Source organism: Prinia subflava, chromosome 23, assembly GCF_021018805.1.
Source record: "Prinia subflava isolate CZ2003 ecotype Zambia chromosome 23, Cam_Psub_1.2, whole genome shotgun sequence".
Classification (NCBI taxonomy): Eukaryota; Metazoa; Chordata; class Aves; order Passeriformes; family Cisticolidae; genus Prinia; species Prinia subflava.
The window spans coordinates 3,777,861-3,794,869 of record NC_086269.1 but is presented as its reverse complement, the minus strand read 5'-3'; the positions used below and the strand labels follow the sequence as shown (position 1 = coordinate 3,794,869).

The following is a 17,009-nucleotide window of genomic DNA, read 5'->3' as shown; positions in this document are numbered from 1 at the left end:
GATAAAACCGCATTAAGCCAAAAACACCTTTGAACTTCTTTTTTTTTTTTTTTTTTTTGGATCACAATCCCTCCCTGAGCGCTGTGTGTGGTTTGGGCCTCCCTGTACCTTCAGCTTCCCCAGAGCCGAGCTCTCCACAGAGCCACAATTAAGTCAAGTCAGCAAATACAAAGATTATCCAGAGCCAGTGTCACCAGCAGCAACCCAGTGCTTTGCACAGGGAGCCCAAGCCCAGTTTTGGGTGTGGAGGTGTCCAGTGGGGTGAGATGGTACAAAAAGCATCTCCCAGCTCCATGCACAACTGCCAATCACAATGCCTGGGCCGTGGCCAGGCTGCCCACGTAACCATGAACCAAACCCCTCCAAGCCTCAGTTTAGCCAGCACCAACCCATCCCCTGGACACACAGACTGGTCTGGAACACCCCAAGGCTGGGCACTGCCCACTGCAGGCTGGACAGGACAAGGGGTGGTTTGCTCCAAGTGGCTGCTCCCCACAGCTCGGACACGTCCTCCGACACTGAGGTGGCAACAGCCCTGTGCTCATGCAGGTGGGGTGTGTGACAGGACAGGTCGTGCACCACCTGAGGAGAGGGAATTGAGAGGTACCACGGCTGCTGGTGAAGCATGCGGTGTGTTCTGGGCACAAACACACCTCACATCCCGCGCCAGAGCAGCACTGCAGCACGCAGTCGCTGCTCCAGAGGACTCCCAGCCAAAATCAGGGCCTATGGCAAACCCCACGCCAGGACTTCCTCTCACCTGGACAAGGTGTGAAATGCCCTTTCACAGCTTGCTGGGACACGGGGAGCTCGTCAGGATCCAGCTGTCTGCCCACGTATTTGCACCAGCATCCAGCACGGGAACAATCCAAACCTTGTCTGGCGCCCAGGAGCTCCTGCAAAAATAGCTTTCCTGGCGGGCTGGGCAGAGGAAAACTCCAGTCTTCCCCCTCCACACCCACCCAAAACACCTGCTAATGCTTTCTGCCCTCCACCCCCACTGCCTTCCTCCTGTAAGGCCAATTTCCAACAGCCACAGATGCAGCTGCTGGCCTCCAAATTCCCTTCCGTTTTGGAAGCGAGGGCTGTGACACCACCGGGGCTCTGCCTCTTCTGTCAGGACGGGGTCTGCTTTTTCACAGAGACCTTTCTGCGGCTGCTCAGCTCACAGCTCACAGCTCGGGGCACTGTGCCTCACTCCCAGGTGATTTGGATCGGGACACACCAGGAAGTTTGCTTTCACCTCCTCTGTCGGCGCGTGGGCGTGCAAACAGTGACCGGTTTCTCCTTTAAATGGGGACTTTCATATTCATCAGGCTTGGAAAAACATTGCCATCTTTTAAACAAAAACTCCATTTCCCTTTCCACGGGGAAGGTATTTCTGTTTGCACTGGCAGCCTCTCCCTCTCGCCGCGCCCAGCACGGTCGTGACGGTGGGGCTGCAAAAACGTGGCCATTCCACAGGTGAGGAAGGTCCAGCCTTGGAGCCCTCTCTGCTCCTGCCAGGAAAATGGGAGCCTTCTTGGAAAGCTGAGCCCTCTGCACCAGGCTGGGTTTAATTTCTGAGGGAATTTGCTTCAAGCAGGGCAGAGGAGCCCTGCATGGGCTCCCCACAGCCCCTCATCGATGAGGCAGATTCGCAGCCCACAGAGTCCTTTTCCAGCATGATCACCAGGGTTACAAATTTCTGAGGTGACAAAAGGGCAAATTGGAAATCTCCCTGTGGAGTTTGCTGCCTAACACTCCATGTGCACACCCTGAAAGACTCAAAATCCCGATTTCCTCTGTTGGGATTTCAGCTAGATGACTTGGCTAAAATAAATGAGATTAATCTAATCAGAGAGATGGATGGAGCTCATTAAAACAGTAGATTAAAAGAACCCATCCAGCCCTATTACCAGTGCTCCTGAGGTCCCCTGGCTTTGTGGCAAATTAAACCCACTCAGGAATTAGATTGCCTTGCAGAAATCTGCAGGAAATGCATTAAAAATACATTCTGCTATTACAATCCTTCATGTCACCAGTCACTTGGGAAAGGAAATTGATGCAGGGCAAATGCATATATATTTAAATACCTACAATTGCCTCCTCTGGGATCAGGATTTATAGGCTGGAGGCAATGGGCCCTGCTCTGAAATAGAGACAAGAGCAAACTGCAGTCCACTCAGGAGCTGTGCTGTTCTACTCTCTATAAATGCTATTTCCCCATCCTCAGCTTCCTCACATGAAGCTAAGGACCAGGAAAGGGCAGGAGCTGGGTCTTGCAGCTGGGTCTTGCAGCACAAAGCTGCACAAGGAGCACTGAGGAAAATTCCTGGGCAGGATTTTGGGCCAGGCGGGTCTCATGATGAGCTTTAATGGTTTTGTTTCTCATGCCCAGTTGCTTTCCCTCTCACAAGCCATCCCCACTGTTCTGAGCAGCCACCCCATCCCCACCCCATTCCCATTCCCATCCCCATCCCCATCCCCATCCCCATCCCCATCCCCATCCCCATCCCCATCCCCACCCCATCCCCATCCCCATCCCCAGTCCCTCTCTGTAATCCCTCAGTGCCGCAGGTGCTGGCCAGCAGCTGTCACGGATGCTGAGGAAATAAATTAAGAGTGAGAAAAAAAAATGCTGGGAAGGAGAAAAAAGGCAAATTGTTTATTGGCACACAAGGAGCCTCATCCCAGGGTTTGTGGGTTTGCCCCTTGGAAGGTTTAACCTCAGTCCCTGAGAAGGAATGGAGAGGTTCCAGCAGGTGACCGGAGTCAGGTCCTTCCTTCTGGGCCCGCCGGAAAGGAAAATGGACAAACTCAGAGGAGTGAGGGAGGAGGAAGGATGCTGCGGCCGCTGCACGGCCAGCAGCGCTCCCTGCAGCTCCCGCCGCCGCTCCCCGACAGCTCCCGGGATGGCAGGGCCGGGATGCGATGGCAGGGCCGGGATGGCCGGGATGCGATGGCAGACCCCGGGATGGCCGGGATGCGATGGCAGGGCCGGGATGCGGTGGCAGGGCCGGGATGCGGTGGCAGGGCCGGGATGCGATGGCAGGGCCGGGATGCGGTGGCAGGGCCGGGATGCGGTGGCAGGGCCGGGATGCGGTGGCAGGGCCGGGATGCGATGGCAGGGCCGGGATGCGGTGGCAGGGCCGGGATGCGATGACAGGGCCGGGATGCGGTGGCAGGGCCGGGATGCGATGCAGGGCCGGGATGCGGTGGCAAGGCCGGGATGGCCGGGATGCGATGGCAGGGCCGGGATGGCCGGGATGCGATGGCAGACCCCGGGATGGCCGGGATGCGATGGCAGGGCCGGGATGCGATGGCAGGGCCGGGATGCGGTGGCAGGGCCGGGATGCGGTGGCAGGGCCGGGATGCGGTGGCAGGGCCGGGATGCCACGGCAGCCCCCAGGCTCCCCCGGCTCTCGCCGCCGCGGCCGCCCCGTCCCTCAGCGCGGCGCCGGGTCCCGCCTCACACCGGGGGCCGTCGCTCGCTCCCCCCCTCCGCCCGTAATGGGAGCGCCCCGTCGCGCCTCCTGGGCACGGCGCCTGGCGCAGCCCATTCGCGGGCAGGGGGGCGACGCGCCCCGCGGTTGCGGGGAGTCCCGGCCCGCCGGGCGCGATGGCGGCTTTGGGGGTGGCCGCGGGACCCCGGGCCGGGGGCGGCGGCCGAGGGCCGTGTCCGGGGTTAATTCGCTCGGTGCCCGCTGTTAATTGAAGGAGGCGGCGTGGCCGCGCTCCCGGCCGGCACTAGGGGTCAGCGCCGCGCCGGGGATGGCGGCGAGCGGAGGGAGGTGGGGTCCCCTCACACCCTCAGCCGCCGATGCGGTTTGTGTGTACACAAACCTGCAGGTTTTCGCTCAAAAGCTGCTCAGTAAATGCTTTCAGCCCCCTTTATCCTCTCGAGGTCGTGGCTCGCGTTCCTTCCCTTACTTTTACCCTGCTTTTCTGCAGCCAGTCCTGCACCAGTTCTCTCCTGGGACCAGCTACGGGCGGTCACTGGTGACATTTCCACACTGAGCATTGTGCATGAAATTGTCCTTAGAGCGACTTTGGACTGCCAGGGGTCGGCTTCTCCCACACAGGTCTGCATGGATATAAACATAAATATATATCATACATTCAGGTTTGGCTTTTTTCTGTCTCGTAGCAAAAAATGTATAGGAATGGGGATGGAGCTGAGTCTGGGTCTGACTGTAGAAGTACCAAGGAAATAGGATAGCTCCTGGAATAAGCAAAAAAAAGTTGGAGCCTGTTTTATTTATTCGTTGCTTCATGATTTACTAAGAAGTTCTTAAATCTGATGAGTGTCAGGTATGAGTCACTAATATGGAAAGATTTAGAGGCTCCAGCTGTGTAAGCTGTGATTGTGACATGAACAAAGCAGAGGAGATCTCCTCTGAGGTGTTGGCGTCTCCGCTGAGGAGCTGTTCAAGTGACTGACACTCTCTCACTGCAGAAACAAGCACTAGCTAGAAAAATAGTCTAGCTATTTTTTTGGTCTAGCTATTATAAATAATAGTCTAGCTATTATTTATATGAAGACCAATATTCTTTTGGTCTTCATGAGGGTGTGGAGGAGCAGCTTTCCTCTGAAAAGTGCTGTGCTCTTTTTACCCCTCAGCTGAGACAGGGTAAGTTCTGCATTTGATGAACTTTCTCAGCATTGCAAAATAGCCCCACTTCAAGGCATTTATTGCTGTGGAGAGCCCTCAGTTCACTGTCTCATCCCAAGGGGATTTTCAGGGTTTTGGATTTGCAGAATGTCACCATCCAGAGCCACTGCACTCACTCAATGTCCAGTATGAACGGAGGAAATTCCAGGAGCTCTTGGATAAGCTGCCTAGGAAGTCAGGGAGAAAAAAGAGAACCGCTCCTTCTACAGGAGCTACTGAAGCACTAAATGGACCCTGGGTATTCCAAAACTAATGCTTTCATCACCTGTTCAGTAAGAGATGAGAGAAATGCCTCTAAGAGCCAGAGACCTCAGGGGTCCCTCCCTCAAGGGCTGTAACTGGCACATCTCATGCAGTGAGCTCTGCTCCTGCACGCAGAAAACAGAGCTGAGAGCCTTCCCAGGAGGAACTGGGAGTTCTCACAAGTTTGAAGGATTCTGAGATCCTGTCAGGAATGAGGAAATGAGGAAAAAGGAAAAACTGCATTTGATGTAGACACTTTTTTTTCCTAGCCTGCAGGGATTTCTCTATAGCTGTTGGTCTCCTTCCTCCGACTTCATTAAAGGCCCTTCTTGGAGGTTGAAATCCTCTGTCCAGTATAACATTCTGTGGATACCAGTCCCTGCAGCCTGACCCTGTGCTGGGACAGGAGTGCTGTGTGTCGGTGTAAGCAGCTCCCTGCTGTTCCTCCCACACACACAAATCCCCGCAGCCTGCAGTGCCCCAAACCTGCTTCCTGCTGGCTGAGCATGACCAGGCTGGTCCTACAAATATGTTATATGTTTATTTATTTCCCTGGAACACCCCAGAGAGGCTGAGCAGCAGCAGCAGCAGCCCCTTGGCAGCAGCCCCCACCCTCACCTCTCGGTAAACCAAGGTTCCATGGGTCTGCTCTGCTGGGAGCCTGGGCAAAGGGAATTATTCCCTGAGGTAGGAGAAGAGCTCGAACACCTTCACAGCTTTTTTCATAAAGACACAAATTAACAGCTGAACTGGCTCTGAACCTTCTGTAAAAGGATCTGGCAGGACTCTGTCCCTTCCACACCACAAGTCACTGATGTGGCTTTTTCCTGTGAGAAAGAAATTGGATGTTTGACAAAGCGAGGTGAGTACACCTGATCCTGGAGTGCTCTCAGGTGGTCACACGGGTTCCTGTACTGGATTCTGGTTTATCTGCATCCCTCCAGAGCCAGTTCCTGGTTCCTGCAGCATCCCCCTGGAGCAGGGCTGTGCCTAATCTGCTCCTGGCTTCCTGAGGAAGCTTCCTTCACAAGAGATTTGTTGATTGACCAATTATTTTTTGTTTTCATACTTTTCCTGCCTACAGGGCAGTGGATTCATTCCCTCCTCAGTCTTTTAATTTTCCTCAATGCAAATTATTCTCAAAAAGGTTTCCCAAAGGGCCTTGGTTCCATTCAGGAGGGGCTGCTGGAAGTTTGGTGCGGGTTTGGAAGTGCGATCTACAACAAGCAAGAATTTTGGAATTCTCAGGAAGGTACTTCTCCCAGCTGCAAGTTGAATTATTTCTGATCACATTCTCCACGTACCAGGCAGGAGTGGAATCCATTCTCCTCCAGTTTCTCAGATCTTGCCTCATCTTGTAAAAATCCATCCGACAACTCCACCGAGGCCAGCAGGAGGTGACCCCTGGCACATCAGGATCTGAATAAACCTCTCAGCTAGAAAAAGTAGCAGTTTTTTTTCCCTCAAAAACCTGTCCCTATTTGGTGGGGAAGGCAAGGGGCTGTGGAACTCATTGAACTGCAGTGCAGATCAACCCTTTTAAACTCAGTGCTCATTCTGCCCGGGGCCTGTAACCTCTGCTGAGGTGTCAGTCCCAGCCAGGGCTGTGCTGTGAGGAATAAAACCTCGTGGTGTTTCAAACCATTAAACCAGCTCAGTGTATTTCATGTCAGCCTGAAAACCTGACTTGCCTTGTTATTAGAAATGGAACATACGGTATAAATTTAGCAATCCCTGGTGTATTTAGCATTTCACATCAGTCAGATTTTACTTGACACAAAAATCTGAACTTTAACCTGTATTTAAATGTCTGGATTTCTTGCTCTAATTTTACAAACTGAAATGTCCTAGTTCCTGGCAAGCCCCAGGTCTTTGCTGGGTAAATGTTCTGAACTATGGCTGCCCAAATGGGTACTGGTGTCACAGGAACCACTCGGTGCTGTGCTGCAAAAAGGGATTTCAGTGGCTATCCCCAGTACATAACAGCCCCAGGGACACAGTCCTTGTACATGCACATTAGTGGGGGTAAAAATGAGCTTTTCTAACCTTCCATCACGTGTAGAACACACCCACAATGGCTGCAGACCCTTGGGGCTGTCTTGGACACAACATTTGGATGTGATTTTACGCATAAATTACTCTCAAAATAATAATATTCAATGTTTGGGTCATTATGACTGACTGCAGAAAGAGCAGCTTCAACCAAAGCTCCCAAACCCCCCCAGGCAGTGCCTGCAGGATGAGAACTGCCCTGCTTTGACACAGGGGGGACTTGGGCACAGCACTGGGGCCACACACAACAGCACACACGTGTGTCTAAGGTTGTTTATTAATTCTGTCTGTTCTAAGTTGTACAATTATGAAAACAACAAAACGACTGCTGGAAGCCCAGGAATATTTACAATCTCGCCTTGTTGTAGTGAGGTCAGTCTATGTTGTTGCACAGATTGGTTATGTTTGGTACCACAAGATGTTTAAAATTCAGACAAATTTGAACAGATTAACAATTGTATATACAGGAAATAAAAGGAAATTCAAGTATCAAAATACAGACAGATTAAATAACATTTGTATTACAAATCAGCCCCACTGCCATACATCACAATTAGCAAAAATGTCCACATTGCAAACTGAACTCGACTGTCTCTGCCCTGTCAGGGAATCCCAGGTTATTCTTCTGTGGGTAAGAAAAATGTCTGAGCTGGGTTGACTTAGCGAGAACAGCACAGGTACTTTTCTTTTGGGGAAAAAAATTAAAAAATTAAGGTAATACCCATGTGAGATGTAAAAGGGAGACCTTTGCAACACGACAGCATTGTGAGCGCTGTGCTGGCTCCAGCAGAGCCAGGGAAATGCTGCTGCTGCTGCTGCTGGAAACTTCTGAGGTGGGTGGAAGGAGCATTAAAGCATTGGCTCCACCTCAGCTGCACAGAACTGGACGTGCTCGGGGCTTTTTGGCATCTGCTCTGTGTTTCAGCAGCCTCCTGAAGGGACAGACTTCACCACAGCCCGGAAGGTGTCGCATCTTCTCCCTGGGAGGGGGGACGGGTGTGTACCCCAAAAGTGTTGCATAATTTCTTCTAAAAAGAACAATCCCAAAGCAAGTTCAAAGTCAGCTGAACAGCTAAGATCAGCGCTGCTGTGGTTTTTTTTTTTCTTTGTAAACACAAAATTAAAAAAGGATAAAGCATCTTCAATTTGAAAAAAAAATCATCCCCTCCTATAAAAAGAAAGACAAAACTCGGCAACTCTGTTTGAGTGAGGGCTCAGCCCACAAACCAAAGTCTGTGAAACACAATCTGTCTTTAAAGAGAGGAACAAGGCCCAGGGCAGCCCCAGCTCTTCCCGGGCAGGTAATACAGCAGATGCAGTTGGATGCAATGTCATGTTCAGCACCAGAAATTTGGGGCACTTTCCTCCAGATAGCACAAAACCCTGCAGGGAGGAAGAGGCCGAATACTGCACAGTGGGTGGGTGAGGGTGGCTGGGACACTGGCACAGCCCAGGGTCAGCCTCCAGCACCGAGTCCCTTGAGAGACACCACCACACTGGAGTGCCAAAACAACTGCTCTGTGTGCGAGGTGAGAAAGGGAGTGTCTGGCTAAAGAATGGATCACTAAAGACAACCACAGGTTTACACGTGGGGCCAGAATGGACCACCAGGGTCACCGAGCCCAGTGCCTGAAGATTGGAGTCTTCATCACCACAGCACCTCCAAGCCAACCTCCAACAAAGCTCACGTGTCAGAAAGGAAAGGTGTCCCTCCTCCCAAGCAGAGGTTCAATTTGCAATCTCACCAAAGACTTGTTGCCAACACACCAAATATTTACACTTACACCAGTATGAATTGCAACATGTGCATAACAAGGAATGTTAGGTTCTCTAAATTCATTGACTTAACCCAAAATCTCCACTCTCCCTTCCCAATCCTTTACAGGTCTGTGCCCTCGGGATTATGGTTCACTTCCCTCCCAGCCTCACTGGTGAGAGAGACTAAAGGAAATCCTGACATACAGCAGCAACTGGAGTTAAACAGGAATTACTCGGGCACAGCATTCCCGCAGGTCCCACAGCCCTGACAGGGCCTGACGAGATCACGGCGGATGCGCTGCGCTACATTTTGCATCTGAAGAATTCAAATCACAACGATTTTAACATTCTCCCCAGAGTGGAACAGTCTGAAAACACATCAGTCACAGCCCAAACCACTGTGAAACACGCTGTATTTCGGAATAAAAGCAAGCACACAGCACCTCTGAGGTGGTGTCTTTGGGGACACTGGGCTCGGACGGGGCCAAGCCACCCTCAGGCTGATGTGGTTTGTCCTTGGGGATGGACTGTTTCAGTGTAATGCCCAAAATTTAACTCCTTATTTGTTCATCTTCTGAAACGGTTGCACTAATTAAATAATGAGCTAGTATCAAAAAAGTGCTAAATCACAATTGAATATACTTAAAAAAACCCCCAACCCTTCAGGGCATAACTGCATTTAAAAACAAGACAGGTGCACAGAGGCTGGAGCAGGGAGTCGTCCCCAGGAATTCAGTGCGGAAATGGGAAGAAACGGGGTCCTTGCCATAGAAATGTCAAGTATTGCAACAGGACAGTTCAGGGATAAGGAAGCTTTGTACCATCGGGGATATTGGCCACAGCTGCTCTGGGGTGAAAGATCCTTTGCAGATTCTTTTCTTCAAGTTACTTCCATTTGCTACAAAAGCGTGGAGTGGCTTGGAGTACAGGATGCAGACTTACCCCACCAGGTTCTCACACGGCAGGAAGCGATCCCCAAGAATTTGGCGTTCTCTCCTGTTCACCCAGAGCTGAAGCAGAGCAAGTACCGTCAGAAATGCGCACACCACGCCCCTGCTAAGACTTTCTGTCGTGCTCCTCGCCGGACTGCGGGATTCTCAGTAAATAAAAATCCGTAGTTTTTTGTTGTCCTCACCAAAAAGCTGCAGCGCTACATTGAAACCGTGAACTGGATTTGCTCTGTGTCACTTCGTTAAAAAAGAAACGGGTCGAAAGACATTTTGTCTCAAACTAGAAAAGGCGACATCGCTCTCGGCCTCCGAGTCTGGAGTTTTCCTTCTCTAGGAATGGAGAGAGCAGCTTTCCTCGGCGAGGCTGGGTCCCTTCCCCCCTGTGCTCTGGGAGCCCTCACCCAGCAGCCACGCACCCACTCCGAGGCAGCCACCCGTGCCAGAGGGAGATGATCTTCGTGTCAGGAGGCCACTGCGTCCCAGGTCTCTGCCCCGCCACTACATCCTGTGGTAGGAGACGGCTGCCCGGAGCTCAGCTTCGCAGAGGCAAACAGAAAGGGAGATAATGGAGTGAATTTCCGAGCCACACAAGAACGCGTGCTGGGAAAGGCGAGGCCAGCGGCGCGGAGATGGGACACGGAAACCGCCAGGGCTGCGGACACAGAGCGGCAGCGGCGCGGTTCGGGAAGGGCTGCCTGTGATCCCCGCGGGGTTTGGTCACCCTCAGAAAGGCACATGCTCTGGTGACCCGGATTGAGGGGTGCAGAGGGACCTGCCCTTCCCAGCCGAGAGCAGGGGGAGGTGAAGAGCTCAGACCCTCTGGGTGAACATGTGGCAGCTGTCTGGTGAACATCTACATGTAGAAACTGCTCTGCCACCCACACCAGGGAATGAGTTTCTCTTAGAGGGACACAGAAACCTTCAGGGCACTCTTACAGCTTGGGAAAGAGCTGATGGAACCCAAACCCAGCCTCCTGGAGCACCTCAGGCACAGCAATGCTCTGCTGTCTGCAAGGCCTGGGTGGCAGGGTGGCACTGCAGGCCCAGGGCAGTGCTAACTCTGTGTCAGGGGGCTCTGTGCCATATGAAATGAATGTACTAGACTGAGCTAGCCTTCGTTTTTTTTGCTTTAAGACAACATTTTTACTTTTAGTCCTCTCACTGGGTTCCCACTAGCTGAGCCCTCAGTCTGAGGTCAGTTTGCCATTAAGTCACAAATGACTTGGGAGATCAAACTCATTCCTGAGAAAGAGCTAAATAAGGACTTTGAAACATCAGATTTCACCACAGGTGAGGAGAAATGGAAGCTCTGAGACAGCAGCTCCAAAGCCACAGCAAAACAGACAAGCTGCTGCTGGGCCCTAACACCAGGGGCAAATAACCCAGGCCTGCTCCCTGACCTCTCCCTGCTGATGCTGCTTGTGTTCAGCTGACACATCCCCTCCCCAGCCCAGGGCTAACTACAACATGTGCCTTTGGAAGCTTAACCACAGGCTGCCACGTGAGAACTACACCCAGCGCTCCCGAGAAGTCTGGTGAGTGTAAACACAAGGACTATGAGGGGAAGAAAAACCTACAAGGGACTGAAATGCATGCAACCAACCCCCCCCTCATCTCCGAGGGGACAGAGCTCACAGTGGGAACGATCACACCCGGCCCAAACCAACACTCCCTCAGCACCCAGAGCAAGTTCTGCACTGGGCTTTGAGGAGGGAGACTGCAGGCCAGGGTGGCCGTGAGGAAACAGAAGTGCTTGTGTGTTATTTGCAGAGAGCATCACAGTGGTTAGTGTCGGTTCGACTGGCAGGAAGGAGAGGTGAGTTCACTGAACAGTACACAGCCGTGGCTCAGTTGGGAAGAGGAGGATCTAGGAGGAGGGAGTGTGTGCACCGTAGAGACAAGAGGTCTCCATCAGTCCAAGGACAAGGTGAGATAGAAAAAAAAAAGGCCTGGGGAGTATCACATTGCCCCAGGGATTCACAGTGCCAGAGCGAGGGGGGGAAGACGTGAAAACGTTGGGCAGCTCTTTAGGATCCACATCTCCGACTGCCAGCCTGCCCTCTCTGCTCCTCCCGCCTCGCGGGCAGCCACAGCGCGGTACCCTTGTTTCCGAGAAGGGAGATTCACAGTGTTCAGCAGCGGTCAGGTACAAAAGCCATTACAGTCTACAGTCTCCTAAAAAGTGCTGCTGCCTTGGACGCGGTGCCTACGCGGGCTCAGGGCGAGCAGCTGGAGGAAGAGGGAGTTTAGAAGAGCAGACAGATCAGATCGCAAAGGCACGGTTAGACGGGGCGGACGCGGCGCTTGCTTTAGAAGATAGTGGTCTCATACTTAGTGCTGAGGGTCCGCTTGGAGTCCTGCTTGGGGTCCACGACCCAGGAGACACTGGCATGAGACTGGGAGTCTTGGTCCACTTCAGGGGGATCCAGCTAGAAAATAAGGAGAGAAAGGGCATCTTAGGACACCCATGCTTCTGGGACAGAACGAGCGGGGACTCAAAGCCTGCCTGCCTATTGCCCATCCCAAAAACGCGCACGTGTGCAAGGGAGCAGCTCTTGCTGGGGAGGCATTTGAGTCCTTCACAGCTAAAACATGTCTGGCCATGTCAGTCTCAACCCAGCACCCCAAGATGACTCCCTACATTAGACTGCGAGTCCCTGTCACCATCAGCGACAGCTTGGCTCATCTCAAACAAGCATGAAAAACGGAGCTCTACAGAAATGGGACAGAGGGAGACAGCTCCTGGCAGGTGAGCTCCCATGTGATTTACCCTCCTGACCAAGCATGGCTCTTTCCTCTTGTCCTGCTAAATCAGGGAGCCACGGGGAAGTCACCACCCCAGCAGGAGCAGCGGGGTTAGCTGAGAGCTGCCACACTGCATCAGCGGGGGCGGCAGATCCCCGGGGCTCATCCGAACCCCCGGCGTGGGCCAGAATGAGCAGGGGAAGGGACAACAACAAGGCAGGACACGGGGACACAGCAGGAGAAATAGGAAGTGGGGAGGCAGCCCGGGTCGGTTGGGAAGGGAGGATGGCAGGAAGAAGGGTAAAGACCTTCGCTCCAGGACTAACAGACTGCAGCGGCAGGTAGGAGGGGCGGTGTGTTGTACAGGTGTGACAGTAACAACAGCGGGTGTCGGGAGGGAGCGGCACCTGAGCGGGGGGAGCAAGCAGAACACAGACAAAAGGAGACATTAAAGGAAGGCAGTGGCTTGTGCAGCAGTCCCTGCTCCTCAGCAGCTCCAGTCACGACTGGTTTTGGCTATGGGGAATCCCATACTGCAGCTCGCCTGCGTATCTCACTGCAGCTCTGCAGGGTTTGCACGTGGAAGCTTGTGCTGGACCCAGCAAACCCCATCCCATCTGGGCTATTTCCACCTCTGCCTGCCCTCCTGCTACCAGGAGAAGCCCCAGCCCCGCAGCAGAACTGACACAGGCACAGATGTGCAGTGCCAGCAGCAGAACAGGCACCTGGACCACGTCTGGGCTCCCCCCACCCCCCAGGGGAGGTGTAGGGCTGTGGTGCCCACAAGAACCCCCAGCTCAGCCCAGCAGGTCGCTCCTGCCCGCACCCACGTACCGCGGATTTCCTCATGCCTGCTCGTGGTTTAGGCACCGGTTTGGAAGATTTTGTTTCAATCATTTCTCCTGCTCCAGCACCCAGAGGCTTTGCTCTCTGGGCTTGCAGGGCGAGCTGGTAGGCGACCTCGAATGCCTGCCCCAACGTGAGGATGATCTCGTACGTCAGGTTCTTTGAGAGAACACAGAGAACACAAAGCTGTCACATCACCCTGCGCACAGCCCCCCTTGTGCTCAGAGGCTGCTCTGGGGTCTTGGCAGAGCTGGTGCCTTCTTGTCAGCAGGTCACATCCTGCTGTGTCCCTGGCAAAGCCACTGAGCTCCGGATGTGGGGGCGCCAGGACCACACTACCTCCCCCAGGGGCCCCTGCCCACCTGTAAAGCCCCACCTGCACTGCAGTTCAGCAGCAGAAAGAAAAATCGCCCAAAAGCCTTGTGCAATTTTGATTCTGCACAAGTATAAAAGCAAGTCACACTTCTACCCTTTCTCAGTTAAAAGGCTGTTAAATCAGCCCATTATGCTGAACATAATTGAGAGCATGTTAGGGGTTTGTGCACGGCACCTGCCCCAGGAGGGAAAGCTCCTGCCCTGCTTTATTCAGCGCTGGAGACGGCAGTAACGAAGCCAGACAAATATTCTCTTTGTCCACAGAGGTCCAAAGGACAGGTATGTGGAACCAAGACTACTTTATGGTAAAAACGGGTGAAAGAACCCTGGAAAGGAGCAGTCTGTGACTCGCCAATAAAGTTAGGGATGAAACAAATGGGCTGTGAAGGACTGGGAGATGTGACATGACAATGCACTCACCACATCCACAGTGCTGAAGACATGGCAGTAGTGATGGCTGGTCTGCAGGTCCTTGGTGATGTAGGCAAATGTGCAGAGATCCTCAGGGTCCTGAGCAGCACAGGAGATGTTCCGGATCTCGTGCTCAGCAATGACATTCTGCCAGGGTCAACCACAAGCACCCGTCACCCTTCTGGGGATGGCAAATACACCCAGCAAGCAGTGGCTGTGGAGGGTGTCCTGGGGACAGGGAAGGGGAGTCTCCCAGCCAGACCAGTCCCAGCTCCCTCCCATGGCAGGAATAAATGGCAACATGGTCCACAAGCAGCCAGGAGATCACCACCACCTTGGGATTCTCCCCCAGCCCCAGGAGCTCCCCAGGACCAGCTGTGCTTCTGGAGCCACAAAATGTGACCTGCAGCCCCCAGGCAGGTGGGATTGCAGGCTGTGTCTCTCTGGACACTGACTTTGAGGTATCTGCAGCTCACCTTGTTGGAGGCATCAATGAACTTCACTCCTTTGTACGTGATGGACAGGATTATGGTTGGGATCTTCTTCATGTGCTCCGTGGATTTCTTCAGAAATGAGAATATTCAAGTGACCAACTGTGAATGGATGCTCCCTCTTCACCCCTGCCCCAGCCCACCCCAGAGACCCCCAGGGCTGTACAGGAAGTTTTGGGTATCTGGGACCAGGAGGAGGAAAGTCAGCTCCTGGTGGAGGCAGAGGGGAAGAGATATGGACTTTGAGAGAACCCAGCCATCCAGTGAAAACACCACTCTCCCAGTGCACAGAGCTTCCAGGTACTGGGAACAATGCTGGGAAGGGGGAGTTCACCAGAGACAGTGGCACTGCCTGTTTGGTGGTCTGGGCCCCTACAGGGTTTGGGGAACCACTGAATTCCCCCCTCCCCAACCCACATCATCCACCACAGGCTGCAAGAGAAGCCCCCAGCCCCAGGGTCTCCGTACCCTCATCTTGGCACAGGCATCCTGGGTAGACTCTGTCCCTCGGAGGTCTTTGATCAACATGGAGCCCAAGTACTGTGTGAAGGAGGGAGAGATGTTAAATCCTGCCAATCCCAAGGCTGTGACATTGCCCTGAGACCCCCAGAGCCTCCTCATCCTCGCCACCCCCCAAACCAGAAGCCACTTACGTTTGCCTCGTAGCCACAGGACTCGAAGATGAGCTTCTCGGGCTGGTGCTGCCAGTTTTGAACAGGGGCATAGGGAGCTGCCAGGCTGGGGGGACGCAGGGTTAGCTTGGACTCCCGACGGTCCTCCTGCATGGGGAGAAGCGAGAAGCAGGGGTGTGAGGCCACAAGGGGTTCAGCCTGGGTTGGAACAGATCTCAGGGGGGCTCTTTGAGCTGAGGGGATTGAAGATGGCAATGGCAAAGTCCCCCAGGAGCTGGACAGAGGCAGCACATAGGGTTAAGGTGCTAGTGCTGATGGAAGTGTGAGCCATCCGTTTTTGAGGTGAAACTGAGGCATTAAGGAGTTGCTGACTCTGTTTGAGGGAAGCTGAGCCTGACCAGCTCCCTCCCTGCATCATCCTCCCTTCTCCCTGGCTCCAGAGACAGGGGAGCCCGTGCAGAGGGCCCCCAGGACACACAAAGGCCCCACTGACCTGTGCTTTGTAGCGCTCAACTCTGGAGTAGGGAGCAACCTCAGTGCCACGATCATGTTGCCTCTTGGCAGTGTCCCCAGAGGGCAGCAGGAGATCAGCAGATCTGCCTGTGCAGGAGTCGTTCTGGCTCAGGGGCGACGACGTCTGGGACATCAAATCCTGGCACTGGAAGGAGCAGACAGCACAAAGGGTCCCAGTGAGCTTGGGCTGTGCTGTGCCCCCCCTCTGTATTGCCTGACACAGTCCACTGAGTGGACTAACGGGGTCAGCTCCTGCTCTGGGGGCTCCTGCCTCAGTGCCAATACCACCCTTTACATTCTGCATGAGACACCTGATTTGCTCCAGGATGGTTCCAGCCATGTACTCAGCCCTTTGTGCCCAGCACGCCTCTGCCTCCGTGACTCATCCCAGGAGGGCAGGGGACACGCCGGGCTGGGGGCAAGGTGATTCCAGAGGGGTGGGCTCCCCTAAAGCACTAAGCTGAGCACCCGAGGGTGATGATGATCAGCCACCCCAGCAGAGGAGCCCCGGGAGCCGCCGCCAGAGCGCGCCCGGGGCCTGCAGGCACGGCCAGAGCCCGGCACAGCTGCGGCCGCGTTAGTCCCATTCAAGGCACTCGCTTGATTTGCCATTGACGCCCGCCCGCCCCCCGCGCCGCAGCCAGCGCTGGAGCTCAGCAGCTGCAGCGCCAGGAAATGCTGCACATGGCCCGTTCTCCCAGGCAGCCTCCCCGGGCAGCATCCCAATCAGCTGAGCAGCACCACAGCAGCCCTCTCCCCACTCAGCCCCGCTGCCTTTGCTCTCGCCCGGCTCACGGTGCAGATCCCTGGCTGCTGGTCCCTCCCGTGCTCCTGCTGCCTGGCACAGGGGGTTGAGCAGAGGGTCTGTACTGGGCACCCTCCCAGTGCAGCACCACTGTGAACCCTCTGTTCTCACACTTGAACCCAGTTCCTAAAAAATCTCATGCCAGCAAGCAGGGCACAGCAGCCCAACTCGCTTCAGCTAAGGCTGTTTGGGTTTGTTGGGAATCCAAGAGGGCAGAGCTCTGCAGCAGGACCAGATGTTTAGGATGGTAAACTCTAATCACTGCAATTCCTGCTCCAGGAAGCTGATTAGCAATCTCTGGAGGAGGCAGCACGACATGCTACCCCATTCCTGAGCTCACAGGGTTGCTTTTGCCAAACTCAGCTCTCAAAAGCCAGTTTTCAGGAAGAACGGGGAATGTGATGATTCCCTCCCAGCCAAGCCCCATAACAAGGGCCTGACATCCAAATGCTGCCACTCTTGCAGCAAAAATCAACATCCACACATCTTGTCGAGTGTTATTTGGCAGCGAGAGCGGGAGCTCTCAGCAGCCC

The 17,009-nt window shown here is 54.0% G+C and overlaps 1 protein-coding gene across 8 annotated transcripts in view; it reads right to left on the bottom strand.

Moving 5' to 3' along the window:
* Positions 1–7,209: 7,209 nt before the first annotated feature.
* ANKS1A (ankyrin repeat and sterile alpha motif domain containing 1A) overlaps positions 7,210–17,009 on the bottom strand; it is a 78,899-nt gene continuing 69,099 nt past the window's right edge. For 4 of the 8 annotated variants that reach the window (XM_063418513.1, XM_063418517.1, XM_063418516.1 and 1 more), the window contains 7 exons: positions 15,652–15,816; positions 15,180–15,305; positions 14,995–15,066; positions 14,512–14,598; positions 14,045–14,182; positions 13,238–13,408; positions 7,210–12,087 (listed from right to left, as the gene is read on the bottom strand). In XM_063418513.1, coding sequence (XP_063274583.1) covers positions 11,968–12,087; positions 13,238–13,408; positions 14,045–14,182; positions 14,512–14,598; positions 14,995–15,066; positions 15,180–15,305; positions 15,652–15,816 — 879 coding nt within the window. In that variant the 3' untranslated portion in view covers positions 7,210–11,967. Of the gene's footprint in view, positions 12,088–12,711; positions 12,811–13,237; positions 13,409–14,044; positions 14,183–14,511; positions 14,599–14,994; positions 15,067–15,179; positions 15,306–15,651; positions 15,817–17,009 lie in introns of all 8 variants that reach the window. The other 4 variants (XM_063418519.1, XM_063418520.1, XM_063418514.1 and 1 more) reach the window with 3 other exon arrangements.